General features: G+C 35.6%; 1 protein-coding gene across 1 annotated transcript; it reads right to left on the bottom strand.

Moving 5' to 3' along the window:
* Positions 1 to 1,161: 1,161 nt before the first annotated feature.
* On the bottom strand, positions 1,162 to 21,963 carry cpda (carboxypeptidase D, a). The gene is made up of 21 exons (XM_067366120.1): positions 21,251 to 21,963; positions 19,132 to 19,379; positions 14,844 to 14,986; positions 14,565 to 14,734; positions 12,962 to 13,347; positions 12,674 to 12,865; positions 11,754 to 11,921; positions 11,562 to 11,671; positions 11,335 to 11,440; positions 10,971 to 11,113; positions 10,717 to 10,886; positions 9,641 to 9,943; positions 8,401 to 8,596; positions 7,348 to 7,483; positions 7,089 to 7,235; positions 6,895 to 6,993; positions 6,648 to 6,712; positions 5,212 to 5,343; positions 4,938 to 5,123; positions 3,346 to 3,448; positions 1,162 to 3,222 (listed from the first exon to the last, which is right to left on the bottom strand). Exons 1-21 carry the CDS (start codon positions 21,874 to 21,876, stop codon positions 2,996 to 2,998), a joined length of 4,056 nt encoding a protein of 1,351 aa, XP_067222221.1. The 5' UTR covers positions 21,877 to 21,963; the 3' UTR covers positions 1,162 to 2,995.
* Between the last annotated feature and the right edge of the window lie 208 nt (positions 21,964 to 22,171).

The raw sequence follows: 22,171 nt of genomic DNA, 5'->3' as shown, positions 1-22,171 counted from the left end.
AGTCTGCGTACTCTAGATATAGGTATATATTTTTATTTTTCATTCTTAATCCTACTTAATTATTTTTTCTGTCTATTCTCTTGTGTTATATATGCATGTATGAGCTCCTGGAAACCACAGCAAATTCTTTTTGTGTTTGTGCACACTTTAGTAATATTAGTACAGTATAGTAAATATGAGTTTCCACATTCCTCTTATACAGCATTGTCAATTAAAGGATTAGTTCACTTTGAAATGAAAATTACCCCAAGCTTTACTCACCCTCAAGCCATCCTAGGTGTATACGACTTTCTTCTTAAAAATATCCATATTTAACAGTTATAAAGTAAAATATCTAGTTTCCGCAGGACTGCCTTCTGTATTCAAGTTATGAAAAAAAACGGAATTGCCGTTGCGTCAGTTACACTTTTTCCGTAAGTTGAATAGGGAAGGTGTACGATGTAGTGCAAGCTTTTTGAACTGCGAGAGGCGTTGCGCTTTCTACCTAAGTTGAATACGGAAGTGGTCTGGCGGAAGCTAGATATTTTACTTCATAACTTGTTAAATATGGATTTTTTTTTCTTTCTTCACAAAAGCATCGCTTTGCTTCAGAAGGCCTTTATTAACCCCCCAGATCCATGTAGACATGTTTATGATGGATGGAGGCACTTTCTTTATAACTGCCATTATAAAGCTCAGATATTTCTCCAATTGTGTTCATCGGAAAGAATAAAGTCATATACACCTAAGATGGCTTGAGGGTGAGTAAAGCTTGGGGTAATTTTCATTTGAAAGTGAACTAATCCTATAATCGCGATTAATCACATCCAAAATGAGTTTTTGTTTACATAATATACATGTGTAATGTTACTGTGTATATTTATTATGTATATATAAATACACACATATACATGTATATACTTAAGAAATATTTACACACACACATATATACATAATAATTTATATTATATATAAATACATATTTTTATCAAATATATACATGCATGTGTATATTTATATATACATAAGTATACACAGTAACATTACACATGTATATTATGTAAACAAAAACTCATTTTGGATGACTAATCATTTGACATCACTAAACCACTAAAAATACTGCATAACTGCATTAAAACATGATCATATTAAAGAAAAGCACATATTCAGAACAAAGTTTCATCTTTATTTGCATCTCATTTAATTACACACCATTCACCATTCAATACACATAAACAGGTTTATTTGTGCAGTTCTTTCACTCTTGATAGAAATTGCACTTGTGTAATTTACATATAGTTGGCAACAATTCAATATCTACAATCATTGTTGTATAAAAAAAAAAAAAAAACATCAGCACAAACATAGAAAAGTTAGACATATTTGTTCAAACACACCCAGAAATTTACATTCAAGCATGACAATCAACATCAAGCCAAATTAAATTAAGATTTTGTTGGTAATGGGATCAACGACTAATTAAATCACAGAAACATGATTCTCCCACCTGTATGAATGATCAATCTGGCACAGAATGATATGAAATATAAATAAAAACATGAATCCTCCATTAAATTTTAAAAGGGTGCTTGTTGCTTTTCTTTTCTTTTTAAATCATGAGCAAAGCCCCACCAACCCTAATTTTCTCCATCCAAATCCTTACTTTTAACTTTTAGAGGGTAGAACAAAGAGCGACTCAATGATTCATAAATTTCTCAGAGATAAAGCAGTACTTGCAGAGTGTTCTGCTGGTTTTTCTCTGTAGCGAAATCAAAGCCTCATCCTGTCATGCAGGAAACATACTTGCGGTGCTTCAATGCATCTAGTCATACACACGCAAACTAAGAGACCAAGAAAGAAGCAATATGCATGTTCCCAAATGCTCATCGATGTTTAAATAGTTTTAAGGAAGAGATGTAGGATGCAGACATACAGCATACTTTCCACCTTGGCTGATGCCTAGATAGACATTGGATATTTTTAATTAATTTCCAGAATTGTTAATAATATGTCAACTATATGAATGAAGTAATAACAGAACTTTTTATTCTGATCTTTCTGAAATGCCTGAGAGTGGGGGGGGGGATAAATCTTTTCATTGGATGGATGTTAAAACAAAAATAAATACATTTTTAAAAAATAAACAAAACAGGGACAGCATTTTCAAGAGTGCACATATAGACAAAATAATAACAGACACACCGACTAAACACTATAATGTCTTTGTGGAGTTATTAATGTTTCACCATATCCCCGAATGTCAAACAGTAGAGAAATGGGAATGCAGCAAATAAGCATGAGCAGGAGTTTTACCTGCTATGCATCAAATGCGTCACCTTTATGAGTAATGTGCAACGGTAGCAATAAATTGCTTAATGTAAATATCTACATTTAGTATGTTCGAAAACCTCTTTGACAATAAATCTCTCACAGGCTGAGACATTTAATGCTATTGTAAGAATCGGTTACACATACTTGCATGAAATACCTTAATTGGATGAATAACAGCAAAATGTGAAATATTCAGGCCATTTTGCTTGCTGTATGACAGCAGTCTGTTACTCATAACAAACTTATAATGAAGCCAATGAGCAGACCAGATTCGTAAATGAAACAATTGAAACTTTGACCCGGGTCACAGAAAAAAGGGGAACAAAATTCCATTTACACTATAAAATTGTCATCCTCACAACTGCAGCGACCATGCAACCTCTAAATCTAAAAAGGCACAGTGTTTCATAATCCTTTTGAGACGGATTCTAGCTGTTCGATTTCCTTTATAAAGGGTAGAGGACCAGTATTATGCAGACCCAGAAAACTAAGCAGGCTGGTTGAGAGCAGTGGTTAGTTGCATACACTACGGTGCAAAACGCTTGCCCGATTTCAATTGGGCATTAAAGTGCATCCCGCTGTGGTTCTCGGGGGGTTTGAATAGTTTGGACAATAATGCTGCTGGCCGTTGAGCACCCTCTACTGGCCTTGCAGGCAGTGGACAGAATCAGAGGATGAGAAGATCTTAAAGTTTATTTGTGTATAGTGTATCCTCGTCACTTTCGCTCTCATCTTGAAATTCGTGGCTCAGGAGAGACTTTTTGGAGCCCATAGACATGAGGCGGATCTCATCATCATAGTCGTCCCTGTGCTGCCGTAGCCGATGGAATCCGTCCTTTTGTCTGTTGGACTTGGCTGAGCAGACGCACCAGATGATGAAGGCTGTCACGACCAGGGCCGTCATTGCAGCAGCTGGGGGATTGAGTAATGAAAAGACAGCCATTGAAAATGTGCATATTAATGTAGTATTTTAAAAAATGGTTGGTGAAAATAGACAACTTTCACTTTGGAAAAACTAGCCTTTGAACTGCCTACCTGCACTTGCCACCACCAATTCTCTTGGAAGGCCAAATATATCGTTCTCCATGTCAAACTCAATAATAATGGAACTTGCTGCTTCAAATGGTGACACAGACACCTGAAAAGACAAACAGAAACAGTGAAAAATATGTATGCACAGATAGCATTTCTCATCTAAAATGCATAGTATATTATTAGATAACCTATTTCCTTATTATACAGCATTGTATATTATTATACAGTTTGGATAAATTAAACTAACCCCTGGTTTAACAGACAAGGCTTAAGCTAGTCCTAGACTAAAATGCATGTTTGAGTTTTTTTGTGAAAGAAACTTAATATCTTAAAATATGTCAGTGTAATTGTTTTGTCTTTTGATACACACCAGTAATGTTTTTTTCTAGGGCACACTTATAAAAGTTACTTAAATACCCTAATTCAACTAAGGCCTAATCCTAGCTTAGTCTAAACCCTGTCTGTGAAACAAGGCCTAAATGTTCTGTATTACAAATATATGTAAAATAATAAAATAAAATGCATGGTATAATATTAGTTGGGCTGTCGATTAGTTACGGGGGAAAATAATGCATTTAACGCACCTGCCCTGCATCAGACTTACATAGTTCATCTTACATTTCATACAGTTGATTGGTGATGAACATGATGCAGGGCAACAACTCACTACATGTTGAATGCAGTTAGAATGCCCCTAAAATTCAAGATATCAGGGCAAAAATGCTGCTGTTTGAGTTGTCGTCTCATATTTTTATGATATAGTTAAGCAATAACACACAAGTAATGAGTGCAATATCGCACAATGCTGTTTTTGTCCTGAATAGGACGAGTGCAGTGGTGATATTGATTTTATATAGTTTAATAAGAAGTTAATATTGTGTTATACACAACACACAACAGTGTTTCGTTTCTGAATAAATCCGCATTTTGAGCGAATCAATCGGGTGAACCAATGATTCAATAGCCAGTTTATAAAGAGAGCCATTTAATTCATTCCTGAATCAATCAGCTGTTTGAACAAACTGAATGAATGAATGAAAGAATGACTCAATGACTTACTTTACCACCACCTACTGGCAGTTTCTTAGAGTATCATTTTATTTAAAATAAAACAATTAATAAATATTAATAAAACAAACATTAAAAAGGTATGGTTCACCCAAAATTAAAATTCTGTGATCATTTACTCACCCTCATGGTTGCTGAAACCTGAAATTTTATGTGTAATAAATTCTCTGTTGAATCAAATAAAATATTTTTTTTTTCTAAAGCTACTTTTTGTAATGTCTATTTGATGCTTTTCTCATTTAACACAATAATGACTTTACACAATCTGTTGGGGATAATTTCTCAGACAAATTAAATGTGCGATTAATCACCACATCATGTAATTAATTAGAATAAAAATTGTAAAAATTGTCACCTGACAGCCCTAATTATTAGACATTGTTTATGAAAATTATTGTTCATTTAAGCTAAATATTCTGTATTATAAATATATATATAAAATACCAAAAAAAAATAGACAAAAGGCTAAACAAAAAAAGAACAAACCAAACTAAAAAACAAAACACAAAACAAAACAAACTCACCTTCTGGGACTGCTGCTGGTAGCCGACAGCCACCGCTTCAATGTTGTGTAAACCAGGGGCCAGAAGAGCATGGAAATATCCTCCCTCACTGGTGAAGACTCGAACCCCACCATTCAATACTATTATAGCCCCCGCGATGGGCTTACCGTTCTTATCCTTCACAACTCCACGAACCCCTTTGTGTACCTAGAACAGAAGAACCAGCTTCAGCAAGGAAGAGCTGAGATTCAGTGGAGGGTGATGAACGGAGAGGCAGAGAGGACAACAGACTGACCTCAACCAGCATGCTCAGAAGAGACTTCCTGTTCTCTGCCCAAAGCGTGGGCAGCATTTCAGCCTGTGGGAACAGGCAGCAGCTGGTGTAGACAGTGATCTCGGGACAGTGACCAAAGTCCACACTAAAATCCTACAACATGGAGAGAGAGTACTCAGGGAAATATCTTATTCCCATATATTCTATATTCCCATAGCTTTTGTTCTTGACCAGTCAAACTTTATGGTATCTTTGGCACAAATTCATTAGTCCGATATTAGACCGATAGTTTAATTTTGTTCAGAATTTAAACAACCTGTCTACCATTCAAAAGCGTGGGGTGAGTACGATTGTTTTATAAAACACATTTTTGCAAAATACAGTAAATACATTTATGATGTAACAAAAGATTAAAATGAAATAAATTCTGTTCTTTTGAAATCTATATTCATCAAAGAATCCTAAAATACATTATCATGATTTTCACAAAAATATAAAAGAGCACATCTGTTTTTTACATTAAGAAAGAAGAAGAAGAAGAAGAAGAAGAAGAAGAAGAAGAAGAAGAAGAAGAAGAAGAAGAAGAAGAAGAAGAAGAAGAAGAAGAAGAAGAAGAAGAAGAAGAAGAAGAAGAAGAAGAAGAAGAAGAAGAAGAAGAAGAAGAAGAAGAAGAAGAAGAAGAAGAAGAAGAAGAAGAAGAAGAAGAAGAAGAAGAAGAAGAAGAAGAAGAAGAAGAAGAAGAAGAAGAAGAAGAAGAAGAAGAAGAAGAAGAAGAAGAAGAAGAAGAAGAAGAAGAAGAAGAAGAAGAAGAAGAAGAAGAAGAAGAAGAAGAAGAAGAAGAAGAAGAAGAAGAAGAAGAAGAAGAAGGAGTTTCTTGAGCACCAAATCAGCATATCAGAATGATTTCTGAAGGATCATGTGACACTGAAGACTGGAGTAATGATGCTGAAAACCTACTAACTTGAAATAGAAAACACTTATTTAGAATTGAGATAATATTTCACTATATTACAGTTTTGTTTTTTTTTTACTGTATTTTGTTCAAATAAATGCAGCATTTATATAAAAGACTACTTTTAAAAATCTTACAAACCCCATGATTTTGAATGGTAGTCTATGCAAAGTAAGAGAAAAAACAATCCAGAATACATTAAACACAGATTAATTTGCAACTAGGATAAATATGATTTGTGAAGACCACCGGTTTTATTTGGTGAAATTCAAGGGACATGTCATATTAATAATTGTTAATAAATGCATATTGTTATAACACTTCATATTAATATAAATACATTTTAATGTAAACATTTCAATATTTTAAAGGCCTTTTATATTTTGTATAATCCACAGTTTTAGCACAATGCTGGTTTCTGAAGCAAAACCAGTTGATAAGCGGTATTAATGCGTAAGGCCAGTACGAGGGGGTTTCAGCGAATTGAGTTCAGTTTGTAAACTACCTTCATGCTTCCCATGTGACTGTGCCACTCTGCTGCTCGAAGGACACCATCAGGGATGCTGCCCACTGGAGGAACAGGGAGAAAAACAGAATTTAAATAATTTATAATAACATCAACCTAAAAATGGTTCCTCCACATATAAATTTAACAGAGTGGAGGCTCTGAAATTGTTCACTGAGCATGCCGAGCATGTTACTGAAAAGACTGAAGTATGAAAAACTTGAAGTATGAATGGAAATCAGCATACTCTGGCTGCTGTTTGGACATCCAGTATTGCCCAAGTGCATTGTAGGATGGTGTTTTGCATACACAGTAGCCAAATATCTCAGTGTATCATCATTTTCGACTGTGAGAAGAAAGGGGGTAAAAAAACAAATGAATCAGGGCAGAGGCAACAAATGTGTAATTTCATAAAAGAGAGGATGAGTCAAAACATATTACCAGATTGCACTGGTTTGTCATATGGGTAAGTGACCAAAACGGAGCCTCCATCCAGAGCCACAGAAAGAGTGAAGCCCCTTTCCTGTATCAGATCCATCACAGCACGTGTCTCTGGCTGCGGCTCTGCAGCACGCTGAGATGCATTACCTACACATTGACACATAAACAGTCAGCTGTCTTGTAGACTAAGCAGTGGACTGTTGTCATTGACACACGCATTACAAATATAAGGTAAGGTATAATTTGAATGCCATCCCACCGAAGAAGTCACTGTCAAGGTCCTTGCCGTGAACATTGGTCATGCCAACAGTGGAGGTGCAGTCTTTCTCTTTCGCCAGCTCACGTCCATCTGGGTTGATGCTGGGCAGGATAACAATTCTGGTCTCATTTATGAGCTAAAGACAGGAGAGAGAATGAGAGAGAGGGCATGTGAGGTACAGATTAATGTTCATGTACTTACATTCAAAGGATAATTCAGTTTGGTTTCAATAAAATTCAAATTTAAATTATTTCATTGATAAAAAAAGTGAGCTTTTAAAGTAATTATCTGTGGTAATCAATGCCACCAATGCTGTCGGTTAGCACAGAAAATGATTTTGAGTTGTAGTTGGGGTGAAATCTACATAAAATGGGACTTACAATGGGAGTCTATAGGGTATGTGCTCTATATGTGTTTTTTTTTGTATCATATCTGAATCTGATACATCATTCTTTTATGGCTCATATAGTATGATATATTGAGAATATAAAGCTCATACTCAAGGAGGAAAAAACAACTCAATTTTATTCAGAAACCCAAAATTGAGCAAAATAAACAGTTTATATTGCAAAAAATTAAGATGAAATTCTGATAGCATGTGATGTAATTTAATTAGATCTTTATAACAGTATAGCAGACTACCATGACTTGAAAAGAGATTGTTTTTTTTTGTTTTACTTGATAAAAAGTTTGATCAATCAGACTATAGAAGGTTTTGATCATGTTGATAATTTAGAGGCCTTGGAGATTTGCGTATCAAACATGATACAGCAAGATTTATAGAGTTAATTTTTATAGATAGTTTAACTTGTATTTAACCCAAAACATCATGTTCTTAAATAGTGCCTTTTTATGCCCAGTGGAACTGAGGTGATCATTTAAATGGCTTCCTTAATCCTGGGGTGTGTTTCCCAAAAGCATCTGTTGAATTGTGTTTGTCGTGACAGAAACTTGTGACTATAGTTGACTTTGGGAAACGCACCCCTGGTTGGAATCCTCTGATCATACTGTGACAATCAAGGGGGTCACTTTTGCAAAAGAAAACCAACTCACCTTGGTGATGGCTGCGTTCTTGCCATAGTTAATACAGAGACTGGCAGCAAATTCCAGAAGCAGCTCTGTGCCCACTGGGGCATTACCATGGATTCCTGCCACAAACCGGATCTTGGGCTCAGATGGTTCTTGGACTTTAGGGTTGTTGGAGATCTCCAGAGCCCAGATAGTTCTGAACTCCACACTCTGACCAAGACTTCATAGGGGGAAAATATATTTATATCACATCACTGTGTTTGACTTTACAAATTGTTTTACTTCAGTTACATATCTTAATCTATTATAAACTAATATAAACTGACACAAACCAAATGCTAAAATTACCATTGGACCTACAGTACCGTTCAGAAGTATGGGGTAAGTAAGCTTTTATAATGTTTTTGAAAGAAGTCTTCGAGGATGCTTTTATTTGATCAAAAATACAGTAAAAGCAGTAATACTTTGATATATTTTTACAGTTTAAAATATCTGTTTTCTATTTTAATATATATTAAAATGTAATCAAAAATCATTACTCCAGTCTTCAGTGTCACATGATCCTTCAGAAATCATTCTTAAATGCTGATTAGGCGCTTAAGAAACATTTCTTATTAATATCAACGATGAAAACAGTTATGCTGCTTAATATTTTTGTAAAAACCATGATTAATTTTTTCAGGATTTTTTGAACAGCATTTATTGAAAAAAAAAAAAAAAAAAAAAAACGTTTTACTGTCTTTTTATCGATTAAATGCATCCTTGCTGAATAAAAGTATTCATTTCTTTCACACACACAAAAAAAAAAAAAAAAAAAAAATTACTGACCCTGAAACTTTTGAACTGTACTGTACTTACCTCTTCTCTGGTAATTTAAACTTTGTGACTATAAACTTGGTTCAGCACAAACTTTCAAAAATAACTTCTGGGACTAAGCTACAGCGAGACAAATAATACAGTCCGCACAGTAATTTCATTGTGTACTGAATGTAGAGGCATTAATCTCTCTCATTTCGAAACTTTTTGCCCTTCAGGGTTTATGGTCACAGAAACACAGGATTCGGTTCAGACTTGTCTGCAGATATCAGATAAACTGACTCATGCTTTTGTTCAATTTAACAGGTGTTCTCTGAGGGAAAGGCTAGGCACACATGTGTGAACAGCTCTTCAGAGAACTTGTGCTTAAGGTCCCTAATGATCACAGAGTTTGTAAACACTGAATCCAACGTGTCAAATGTTGCAAGATGCTTTTCAAGAGCTCTACCTGTGGAGCAAGGTAATCTCTGGGAAGTTCAGGGTGAGGCCACGCAGGAACTCGGAAACTTCGCTGTACCGTCGATAACGGAAGCTGCTCTGGGTGGGAGTGTCCTTGATCAGCTTGTCCAGACCGGATTCACCTGACAGCTGCTTGATAAGGCTCTGGAACTCCTTCACACTGGGATCCAGAATTGGGGTTGTGTCTTCAGTCGCCTGTCCATTTGTGTAGCTGTGAATCCGGGTCAATGTGAAATTAACAATCTCCACTCCTTCCTTAGGCACGGTGACATAGGTGCTAACTGAGGAGTAGCTAAAAAGATGGTAGAGAAAGTGTCAGTAATTTAGTCTTATGTACAAAGAAAAAATAAAATAAATAAATGAAAACATAAATAAATACATACATACAACGATTATTTATCTAAACTAATTGTACATATTTGTATTTGCTGAGAAAGTGTCCATATATTAAAATAATTCAAACCTATTGCACTATTGTTGCAGATAGGTAGAGCATTTAATTTACATTGCAAAAAGTGGCTTAATAATATATATATATATATATATATATATATATATATATATATATATATATATATATATATATATATATATAAATATATATATATATATATATATATATATATATATATATATACTGTTCAAAAGTTTGAGATCAGTAAGATTTTTAGTGTTTTTAAAATAAGTTTTGTAAAGCAGCAAATCACATATTAGAATGATTTCTGAAGGATCATGTGACATGGAGTAATGATGCTGAAAATTCAGCTTTGACAACACATGAATAAATTACATTTTTCAAAATATTTCAAAAAAACAAAAAAACAGTTATTTTAAATTGTAATAGTATTTCACAATATTACTGTTTTTTACTGTATTTTTAATTAAATAAATGCAGCCTTGGTGAGCAGAAGAAACTTCTTCCCAAACTTTTGAATGGTAGTGTGTGCACATATATATGTATATATACTAAAAAGCACTGTAAGCTTCCATATATTTTTTTTTTGTTTGTTTTTTTTAAGGGTTAAATTTTAGGCTACAATTAGTGCAGAAAATTCATTAAAGTACCCTTGGGCAGAGACATTCACAAGGTATTTTCCTGGGACGAGTAAGCGCCAGTAGTCTCCTGCAGTGTTGGATGTGATGGAGTGATTGATTGTGTCCACAGTGATTGTCGCATTGGGGATGCCAGATTCATCTTTGCCATCAATCACCATTCCTTTAATCCCACGGTGGACCTGGATATCCAACAAATAATGTTATATGGTATGTAGCAGGATAGAGGTGGAAAAAAGAAATGAGAAAGAAACAGCCAGACTGACCTGATGGATGAACTGCAGAAGTGATTTGCGGTTTTGTTCCCAGTACTTCGGCAGGTCTGCCGCTGGTGGGTATTTGTAACAGCCCACTTCAATGGTCACCTCAAAGCAGTTAGTATTGACGTAATTCCAATCCTGCATCCCTCCTGAGGGAAAAACACATAATGCACATTTATAGTTTATATTTACTTCTTATTAAAGCACTTTTTAATTTTATACACCTTTTTTTCTAGATATTATTTTAAAATGTCAATATTAACAAAAGTGCCATTTGTCAAGTGTCTGTCAGTATGTCAAGATTCAAAGTTTTGTCTTGAACTTTCCTTTACTAGTCATTCATTTTTTTTCCCAACAAGCTAGTGCTCACCGTGGACGTTGTACCATGCGGCTCCATTGGTGATGCCATCTTGAAAATATTCATCGTACGAATTCAGCTCCTTACAGGGGTGACCGTCATGCATTTGAGAGTTTTCCTGGAAAAACAAAAAACAAAAAAACAATGAGAATGTTTTACTGGCTATTGATTTAACTTTTAATGAATAAATATGCTTAAAGTCATTTGTTTTTACAGAAATCAGAAAGCCAGATATTCACCTGAGAGTAAGCGAGAGCCAACATCCTGAATACGGCATCATCTGAGGACTTGCTGTATCTAACAACATCCTCTAGATTATCATCAAACGGATAGTTCACCACCAAAGAGCCTGATAGAGATTTATCTAGAGGTTATCTGTCTGTGTTTAGCATGCTTCTAATCAAACAGAACCATTATAAATTAGGACCTACCTCCATGAAGGTTGGCAGACAACACAAACGGGTAGCTCTTTGCCCAGTTCATAACAGCAATGGTCTCTGGCTGTCTGGGATCTCTGACAAGGTTGAACCGATCAGGAAAGTTACGATTCAGGTCATAGTTATTAGAGTTGTTACGTCCCTGGATGCCACCGATATCTCCTGCACAAAAGACAATGTTTTCATTACGTTGCCATCTTCCTGGACTTATGATGATGCTCCGACACAGGCAGAAAAAAATAAAATAAAAGTTGGCTTGTTTTTTTCTTTTTCTTTGTCTATTATATGTACAGCACTTTGGCCAACCAAGGTTGATTTTAAAAGCGTTTTATAAATAAAATGAATTGAATAATAATAATAATAATAATAATTTCTTCTTCTTCTTCTTCTTATTATTATTATTAAAACATAGTTGCAATTATGTTCCAGTAGTTATGATGTTGCTCCCACAGACAGAAAATAAATAATTAATATTAAAAAAATACATAAACATATTACTATTATTGTAATTAATTAATAAATAATAATACTACTAATAAATTATTATTATTATATATTATTACTAAAACATGCCATTATGTTCCCATAGTTAGGTATGTTGCTCCCATATAGACAAAAAAATATGTATTAAACATTTATTAGTATTAGTATTATTATTTATTTTTTATGTCTGTGTGGGAGAAACATTATATAAATAATAATAAAATATGATAATAATAATAATAAATTTATTATTATTCTTGATTATTATTCCATGTTATTATTCAACAGTTTGAGCCTAACTATTTCTATATATTATAATACTGGTAAAAATAGAATGATGAACAAAGAGAGATGCATTTAACAGAAAGTATATCATAATAGAGATGAAAATGTGTATAATGAACGGTTTTTCACAGCTGACAAGACCTTACCCTCTTGGGAGATTTTGTATCCATCTGGGTTCATTGAAGGCATGATGTGGATACGCGTGGAGTTGACGAGCTGGGTGACCTCAGGGTCCGTGCCATAGTTGCGACACAGGTACTCGATGAGGTTGAGGAGCAATTCACGACCAACCACCTCATTGCCGTGCATGTTACCAATATACTTAAACTCGGGTTCACCTGGTAAGAAAAGACGGTGGTCATTTCACTTTAGTAGCTGTTTGACTTCTAAAGATGTGTGTTAATTAAAATGACATAAAAATGGGTGGGAAGTACCGAACTCATGGACACCAGGATTGTTGGAGATCTCCATGACCCACAGGAGACGCCCCTGCACAGACTTGCCAATGGAATACAGCCGTGTGATGGAGCTGTACTCAGAGCTGAATTTCTGTAGGAACAGCTCCATGTCACTGTCGTGGTGATGACGAAAGTCCTGGGGCTGGATCGCAACCCTGGAGTCCTGCGTTTCATCTGCTCCTGCTTTGCCGATGCTGGTGCTGCTACTGTTTGTGCTGGTGCTGTCCACAGAGGTGTCAGTGGGGGATGCTGGGATTGAGGGGGTGGTCGGATTCTCATCTGTCTCAGCCACAAGGGTGATGTTCAGCTCAGTTGCTTTTCCCTCATTCACCTCCACCCCAGCCACGGACATGGGAATGTAACTACATAAACACAAAAATCGACATAAAACACAGAAAGAAAACTTAAACGTGAAGAAGTCTCAGGGCATATTGTTAGTTTAAATAAATAAATAAATAAAAGCCATTAGCAGGGCTGGGTGTTGATGCAGATTTCCCTATTTAATTCTGATTCACAAGCTCTTGATTCAATTCTATTTCAATTCATTAGGGTATATTTTAGATATAATGTCCATTTTGCTTACACGTGAAAGAAATTCTCTCTCTGCTAATACTGTAAAGTATACAAAGCAATGTTTCAATAAAAGTACTGACATTCTAGAGTAATTCGTTTTGGCTACACTGGTTGCAATGAACGGTTTTGATTCCCTAAAAAAAAGAATCAACTCATAAGTCATTTGCTCATGAATTTGACTACATAGACCTTAGTCAGGGCAGCAGCATATTTCATTTTGGACAGGAATGAGGCTGTGTGGGACAGAAGTACAGCATATTCAAAGGATTGTACTGTTTTTAACAACATACCAATTGTCCAGCTGACAAAACATCTTTCTGAAAAAACTTTCAGTAAAAAAAACCTCATAAAACAGTTTTGAAAGTTGTGAAAATTACATGATCTAGGGCCTTTATATTCTGCATGCCTGTAAATTTATCCCTCATAGCCTCGTTTTCATTTGTGTTAAATTCAATTTGGCGTCTATTGGTCATGTTTGATTCACTAAAAACAACTGGTTCATAAGACTCATTTGTTCGTGAATCAGACTACACCGATTGTTTTTGATTCACTAAAAACAACTAGTTCACAAGAGTCATTTGCATGTGAATCGGACTAAACTGGTCATGTTGTATGTTTTTGATTCACTAAAAAGAACCGGTTAATACAAGTAATTTGTTTCTGAATTAGACTACAATGGATGTGTTGTAATTATTATCATTTTTAATATTCGTTTTATAAATAAACAACAGGGCCCAAACTATGTAGTTCAGCAGAAAGCAATGATACTTGGCAAGATCACTGTACAAATACATTTTTAAACAGCCAGTCAAAAATGTCACAGAGTAAAATATCTTTTTTAAGATATCAATATTGGGCTGTATATCACAACAGAATGGAAATTCAATAATTTTACCCAGCCCTAGCTATCGGATGTATGAAGACCACCGATCAAGGGATTTTCCTCAGAATATTGAATGCATATGTACAGTTTTCTGCATGAATATGCACTCAATTCCATACTTACCCAGGGGCTACAGCTGTGATTTTGTAGATGCCGGGCAGCAGCAGGCGATAGTAGTCACCAAAGCGTGTAGTGCTCACGTTGTGGTTGATGCCTGCAACCATTATCACAGCATCTGCAATAGGGGCTTCATTCTGGGCTGCTCTCACAAAGCCACGCACCCCGATATGAATCTGAACACAGAAGGCAAAAACTCTGAAAACTAAGCCACACAGACATTCTTGTAGGGCTCATTAAAAAACTCGCCATGGGTGTCGTTGTTTGCACATCAGCTTCTACTACCTTGTCCATGTAGGCCAGCAGGGCCTCCCGATTGTTGTCCCATTCTGTTCTGAGTTGAGATGAGGGTGGGTACTTGCAGCAGCTGAGCTCCATAGTGATTTCCAAACAGTTCCCCTTCAGGTAATTGTAATCCTGCATACCCCCTAAAGAAAAGTAAGGACAAACTGTGTACCAAAGGCATGGGATGAATTGACATAGTGGGATTGTCACTGCTTAAACTGTAAGCGTCTGCAAACATGAGGAACATCTCAAAACAAAGAGTCTTTCAAAAAGGTGTAATGTCAAGAATGTTTGACCAGTTGCTAATGTTAGGAGCATGTAATAAATGTAGGGGGGTAGGAAATCATTGTAAGCTAACCTACTTTTATATCCTTGAAAAGAAAAAGAAAAAAACCTCCAACCCATCTTAAGATTGATTTCAGAGAATAAAGAGCTGATGGATATGGGTTAGAACACATATAGGTTATATCTGTCTAAGGTAGAACATATGGTCATTTAACGTTTGAAGACTCCCTCACATACCATAACTATGTGTGCTGATTTTTTACATGTTTTTTAAAGTCTTATTGCAATTTAAAATAACTGTTTTCTATTTTAATATATTTGAAAGTGTCATTTATTCCTGTGATGGCAAAGCAGCAGCATTACTCCAGTCTTCAGTGTCACTTCAGAAATCATTCTAATATGCTGATTTGCTTAAAGGGATAGTTCACCCAAAAATGAAAATTTTATGTTTATCTGCTTACCCCCAGGGCATCCAAGATGTAGGTGACTTTGTTTCTTTTTAGTAGAACAAAAATGATGATTTTAACTCTAACCATTGCGGTCTGTCAGTCAAATAATGTGAGTGAATGGGAACACAATCTATAAGAGTCAAGAAAACATGCACAGACAAATCCAAATTAAACCCTGCAGCTTGTGATGACACATTGATATCCTAAGACACGAGACGATCGGTTCGTGCGAGAAACTGAACAGTATATATATCCTTTTTTACCTCTAATACACCACTATGTCTAACTGCGTTCAGCACTCGGTTAGTGAGGTCTGATCGCGCTCTGACAACAGCAGTGATGTCTAGAACTGGTTGAAGTATAAGCGCGAGACATCACTTCCGCTGTCAGAGCGCGATCAGACCTCACTAACCGAGTGCTGAACGCAGTTGGACATGATGGTGTTTTAGAGGTAAAAAATTATATAATACTGTTCAGTTTCTTACACAGACTGATCGTTTCATGTCTTAGGACATCAATGTGTCGTCACGAGCCGCAGGGTTTAATTTGGATTTGTCTGTGCATGTTTTTATTTTACTCTTATAGATTGTGTTCCCATTGACCCACATTATACGGCCGACAGACCACTATGGTTGGAGTTAAAAATCATCATTTGTGTTCTACTGAAGAAACAAAGTCACCTACATCTTGGATGTGCTGGGGGTAAGCAGATAAACATCAAATTTTAATTTTTGGGTGGGTTAAGAAAAAAAATTCTTACTATATATTATCAATGTTGAAAACAGTTGGGCTGCTTAATATTTTTGTGAAAAACATGATACTTTTCCAGGGTACTTTGATTAATAGAAAGTTCAAAAGAACAGCATTTATTTGAAATATAAATATTTTCCAGTACCATGGCACTGGCAACATAAAGGTTATGGGTTCAATTCCCAGGGATAAAACATACAACATGTAAGCACTGTCGCTGTATATAAAAGCATCTGCTAAATGTATAAGTGTAAGAGCAGACTCAGCCTATAAATGAAGACTCATTTCTACATGTAGGCTATCACACAGAGAGCGAGGAGATGAGGACCAGATGAAGCACATCATTTGTAATCTCTCACTTAAAGATCAGATCAAACCATCAAAATTCAACAAAATCAGCTGAACACAGGACAAACTAATGGAAACTCAAAATGGCAATAAGCACTACACAGATATATCTGCATGTGTCAGCCGAAAAAAATCTTGATTGTGAAAGACAAGGACTTCTGCTTTTTGCAGAATTGACTTTCGCAGATGGTCAATACAAATGCAACAGTAAGAGGTGAAGCTGAGTTCATGCAATGTAATTTTAAAGTAAAAAGTCAGTCCACTTGCCAATCATGGCAACGCCCTGGGCAGTTATTTCCAGTCATGCAAATTCAATCTTTTAGTAAGACAAATAAAACTGTTTCTTTAGCTCAAATCATCTTAAAACTGTATTTTTCAAGTAGTTTGGCCAATTCATGCAGGCTAGAGCAAGCCTAACATTGCCTAACAAGGTAATTGACTCTTGTAATTATAGGTGAGTGAGGTCAAATGTCTCTGCCCCATGTTTCCTGTTTTTTTTCTCATATGTGACATTGTATAGTACCAGTCTAGCACGTGTTTAAAGAAGGTGTCAGAAGTCCAGTTCCTCTATTTGTCAGCACACATCCTTAATAACAGTTATTCTGACTTAAACAGTTACACAGAAAACAAACACATGTGAGGGCATCCTGATTAGTAACAGAAGAGAGATCCTGTTTTAGCACATGATTATTTGTAAATAAGATTAAGAAATGAATACGATTAATCTTTCTACAGGTTGCACTATGGGCTACTAAACTGCTGAAACCGACTGTGGACAGTGTATCAATGATGCCAGGGTCATATGTTCGAAGAGTCTTATGTTCCCAGGGCTAACCTATGTGGCTCTAACCCTAACCCTGGGAACATAAGACCATTTGTCATGTGTTCATTATTTGCCATTTAAATCTGAGGAACATAGGACCCTGAGAGGAACATAGGAAAGACTGCCTTGGAGTTTGTCATAAAATGATTAAATATTAACTTAAAAAACACAGCTGGTGGTCTGTAGATCTTCAAACTATGTTGGATACAATCTCAGAAACAGGATCCAGGTCATTGAACAGACTTTGACCAGTTTTTAAACAAAGGCGGGGGGCATAATACTCTCACATAAAACTCTTATGCAGTGTTGTTATTAAGGAAAACTATTAAAAAAAAATCATTTATTGAAATAAATCTGAAATCAAATAAAACAAATATCAGATGAAAAAAAAAAAAAAAAAAAAAAAAAAAAAAAAACGTTTTTTAAAGTTAATTAAAAAATTAAAAATATTGCCTTTGTAAACTAACTGAAATAAAATAGGTTAATGTTGAAGTACCAAAATGACTAAATTACTAAAACTGAAATAAAAATAAAGTAAAGCTAAACAGAAATATATAAAAATAATATGAAATGACAAAAGCATTACTAAAACTTGAAACTGAAAAAGATAAAACCTAATTCAAAATATGAATAAATACTATAAACAATACTGCTCTTATGATCACTTTATGACTCAACGTCCCTGTCTAAGTCACCAGTTAAACCTTATGAGGTCAAAACACATCATACAACAAACAACTAAAGATCAGGTGACATTTGCATGGGGATTATGCAGCATATGGATTTTAATGCCAAAAAGGGCTTCATATTTATTTTTGGGATCTATTATGTTGTAATTTCAAGTGGTTTTTGATTTCATAAAAGCTGAGGGAATCAAATCCAAATGCAAGACGTTAGATTTAATCACCATTAGACTGGCTGAGCAAGTCTCAAGGTACATCGTGGATCTGACCTACAAGCTTCAAGGAACATTTTGGATCAAATTTCTTTTGTTTGACAGTGATGGTTGAGAATACGGACTGCAGAGACTGAGGTTACAGACTTGTAAGGAAAGTAATCAGAGAACACCAGAACAGTGCACTTACAATCCAGGTTTTGGATTACTTGCTAGACTACTGTGTTTCTTATTAGTGCTGTTTGAGAACATTATAAATATTCCCCCAAAAAATAAGAAATAACATTTAGAGCTTTCCTCAATTTTAAACAACAACGTAGCTACTATTAATGTCAATATTTGCAATATGTGACCAAATGGCAGTTTACACAACTCATTACCATCCTTCCCAATATGAAATACGTGAAGGAATGTTTTGAGTAAAGAAGGATGTGGGTGGAGCCAAATAAAGACTGTTCCACTGAACTGAACACAGACTATGAGAAATTACCCCCCTACTTATGTTCTCTAAGGAGCGAGAAACAGAAAAAAATCATTCAAACCAGTAATTTTTCAAAACCACTGAAGTGAAGTTAATTACTCATGAAGCTCATACAACACTATGGAAACAAAGAGTTTTTAACCCCTATGAAAATTTGCTTGACTGCTAGAAACTCAACGGGCGAAATTCAGATAAAGAGAACAAAGGAAAGGGGGAAGATTCAAAGCATGGTTAGGGGATAAGTGTAAGCAACATACCTGCCACATCATACCACTTTGCTCCATTTGTGATGCCGCCCGGGAAGGTCTCACTTAAGTTATCTTCACACTTCGGCTGGCCAGTTTTCATAACAGGGTTATTCTCTGCGTAAACCCGCGCCAAGTATCTGAAGAGAGCATCATCGGGTGATCTGCTATAGGTGCCCTCAACTTTATGGGTCTCAGAGTCATCATAGGGATAACTGGCCACCACTGTTCCGCCATGCAGATTCCCAGAGAGCACGAATCTAGGAAAGGCAATCAGAGGAGTTATAATTAACATCTATTTCACATACACTGGATTAAAACATTACAGACATACAAAGTTTAATAATTATTTTTATTTATTATTCAGGAAAGTAAAATATTGTATTAGAACAAAAATATATTTATAGAGATTGCACTACAAAAAAATCATAAAAATCATAATACATTAATACTGTAAGTTGTTTGTGACTGCTGCATTAAGACTCCATAAAGATTATTATTAGTGCAATCTCTATAAAGTCCAGTAATCAAAAACAACTGGAAAAATAATGAAAATGGTTAAAATCTTAAAGATGCCCTAGAACCCCTTTTCAAAAGATGTAATATAAGTCTAAGGTGTCCCCTGAACGTGTCTGTGAAGTTTCAGCTCAAAATACCCCTTCGATTTTTTTTATGAATTTTTTTAACTGCCTATTTTGAGCCATTATTACATATGCACCGATTAAACGTGTGGCCCCTTTAAATCTCCCGCTCCCCCGGCCCCCCGTGAGCTCTCAGCTGCCTTAAACAGCAAACACATAGCTAATATAACCCTCAAAATGGATCTTTACAAAGTGTTCATCATGCATACATCGATTCCTGTGAGTATAGTATTTATTTGGATGTTTGCATTTGATTCTGAATGAATTTGAGGCTCCGTGGCTAACGGCTAATGCTACACTGTTGAAGAGATTTATAAAGAATGAAGTTGTGTTTATGAATTATACAGACTGCAAGTGTTTAAAAATGAAAAAAGCGACGGCTCTCTCGTCTCCATGAATACAGTAAGAAACGATGGTAACTTTAACCACATTTAACAGTACATTAGCAACATGCTAATGAAACATTTAGAAAGACAATTTACAAATATCACTAAAAATATCATGATATCATGAATCATGTCAGTTATTATTGCTCCATCTGCCATTTTTCGCTGTTGTTCTTGCTTGCTTACCTAGTCTGATGATTCAGCTCTGCACATCCAGACGTTCTGCCCTTGTCTAATGCTTGAACATGAGCTGGCATATGCAAATATTGGGGGCGTACATATTAATGATCCCAACTGTTACGTAACAGTCAGTGTTATGTTGAGATTCGCCTGTTCTTCGGAGGTCTTTTAAACAAATGAGATTTATATAAGGAAGAGGAAACAATGGAGTTTGAGACTCACTGTATGTCATTTCCATGTACTGAACTCTTGTTATTTAACTATGCCAAGATAATTTCAATTTTTCATTCGATGGCACCTTTAATGAATATATATTTTTTTCTAATTCAGCTCGATAATATTTCATTTTTCTGAATAATAATTATTATTATTATTATTATTATTATTTTAACACTTTAAAACAAGTTTTCATTTGTTAACATTGGAAAACTACCAACTAGTTAACATGAACTGACAATGAAATAAATAATTATAAGGAATGTATTAATCTTAGTTTAACATTCACTAATAATACATTATTAAAATCAAAAGTTGTATGTGCTAATATTATTTAATGGACTTAAGTTAACATGCACTAATAATGGACATTTGTATTTTTATTACTAACATTAAGAAATATTATTAAATACTGTAACATTGCTCATTTTAGTTAATGTATTGTAAAGTGTTACCATTACTATTATTCAGTAAAATGAAATATTGTAGAGCTGAAGTGAATTGGAAAAACGTATATTCATGAAGATTTGAATAATTTGCAAGACTTTTACAGGCACAGTTCTCAGATTCCTGCAACCCCTTATGGAAAATCTAGCTTAAGATGGTAGTTGTGTTTTGGAAAAGGGCAGCGTGTGGTTTAAGATGGATGGATTTTCTAGCAGCTCTGTCAAAGTTAGGTTCAGTTTGTGAACCTGTGTATGATCTTACTTGTTCTCCTGGATCCACTTCATGACAGCAGCGCCTTCAGGTATGTCTTCTGCATTCACGTGTATCTCCTCAAACTGGTCTGGAAAACTTCTATTGAGGTCGAAGTTTTTAGCATTTTCCCGACCCCCATTTCTGCCAGTACAATCCCCCTCCACAGACTTCTCAAATCCATCAGGGTTCATGCTCGGCATGATATAAATATCTGTGCTGTCGACCAGCTCTGTGACCCGCTGATCCTCTCCGTACTTCTCCAGCAGATACTCCACCAAGTAGATAAGAACCTGTCGGGACACGGTCTCGTCTCCGTGCATGTTGCCCACGTACTTGAATTTGGGTTTTCCAGGTACATCAACAGTGGGGTCCTTAGTGATTCTCATTACCCAAAGCTCCCTGTTCTCAACTGATTTACCGATGCTGGTCAGATTTGCGATGTTTGGGTACTTCTGGGCGAGACTTTTAAGAAGGTCAGTAAGTTCGGTGTAATTGTAGTATTTGTTGTAAGTCTCTACATCCTGCTCGCCGACAGGAGCTGAGTTGATGGAGCTGATATAAACAACAAGCAAATATAAAACCAACAGCGGGCGTTTATGCGATGAACACAAGTTGTTTACTCTCTGTCCCGACATGTTTCCGAAGGCACCTTGACGTATACATTAAATACTATAAATTTGTCCGCCCGGAGTCAGGTCCTTTCTTTAGCCTGACGTCGGGGTATTTTTAGTAGGAACTTCCTGCTAACGCTTTAACAAAGGGTGGAGTTTCCATGACAGCCGGAGCAGTTTCAAAATAAAAGTCACGACTACAAATCTCTGCCGTTCTTGTGGAATCTCAAAATCAATTCTGGGTATTTTTTGACATTTCTAGCTTTTATTAATAATGAAAAGTTTGAAACCAAGCGGCTTTGTCATCATTATGGCAGAA

This window comes from Chanodichthys erythropterus, chromosome 17, assembly GCF_024489055.1.
Source record: "Chanodichthys erythropterus isolate Z2021 chromosome 17, ASM2448905v1, whole genome shotgun sequence".
Taxonomy (NCBI): domain Eukaryota; kingdom Metazoa; phylum Chordata; class Actinopteri; order Cypriniformes; family Xenocyprididae; genus Chanodichthys; species Chanodichthys erythropterus.
The sequence above is the reverse complement of the archived record's forward strand: the minus strand, read 5'-3'. Positions and strand labels throughout refer to the sequence as shown.

Bases quoted from the DNA above. Each gene is read 5' to 3' on its own strand.
- cpda (XM_067366120.1), bottom strand. From the start codon at position 21,876: ATGTCGGGACAGAGAGTAAACAACTTGTGTTCATCGCATAAACGCCCG. The intron at 11,441-11,561 runs GTGAATATCTGG...TTGTTTTTCCAG, and splicing joins TGGCTCTCGCTTACTCTCAG to GAAAACTCTCAAATGCATGA. The intron at 7,236-7,347 runs GTGGGATGGCAT...GTCAATGTGTAG, and splicing joins CCTTGACAGTGACTTCTTCG to GTAATGCATCTCAGCGTGCT.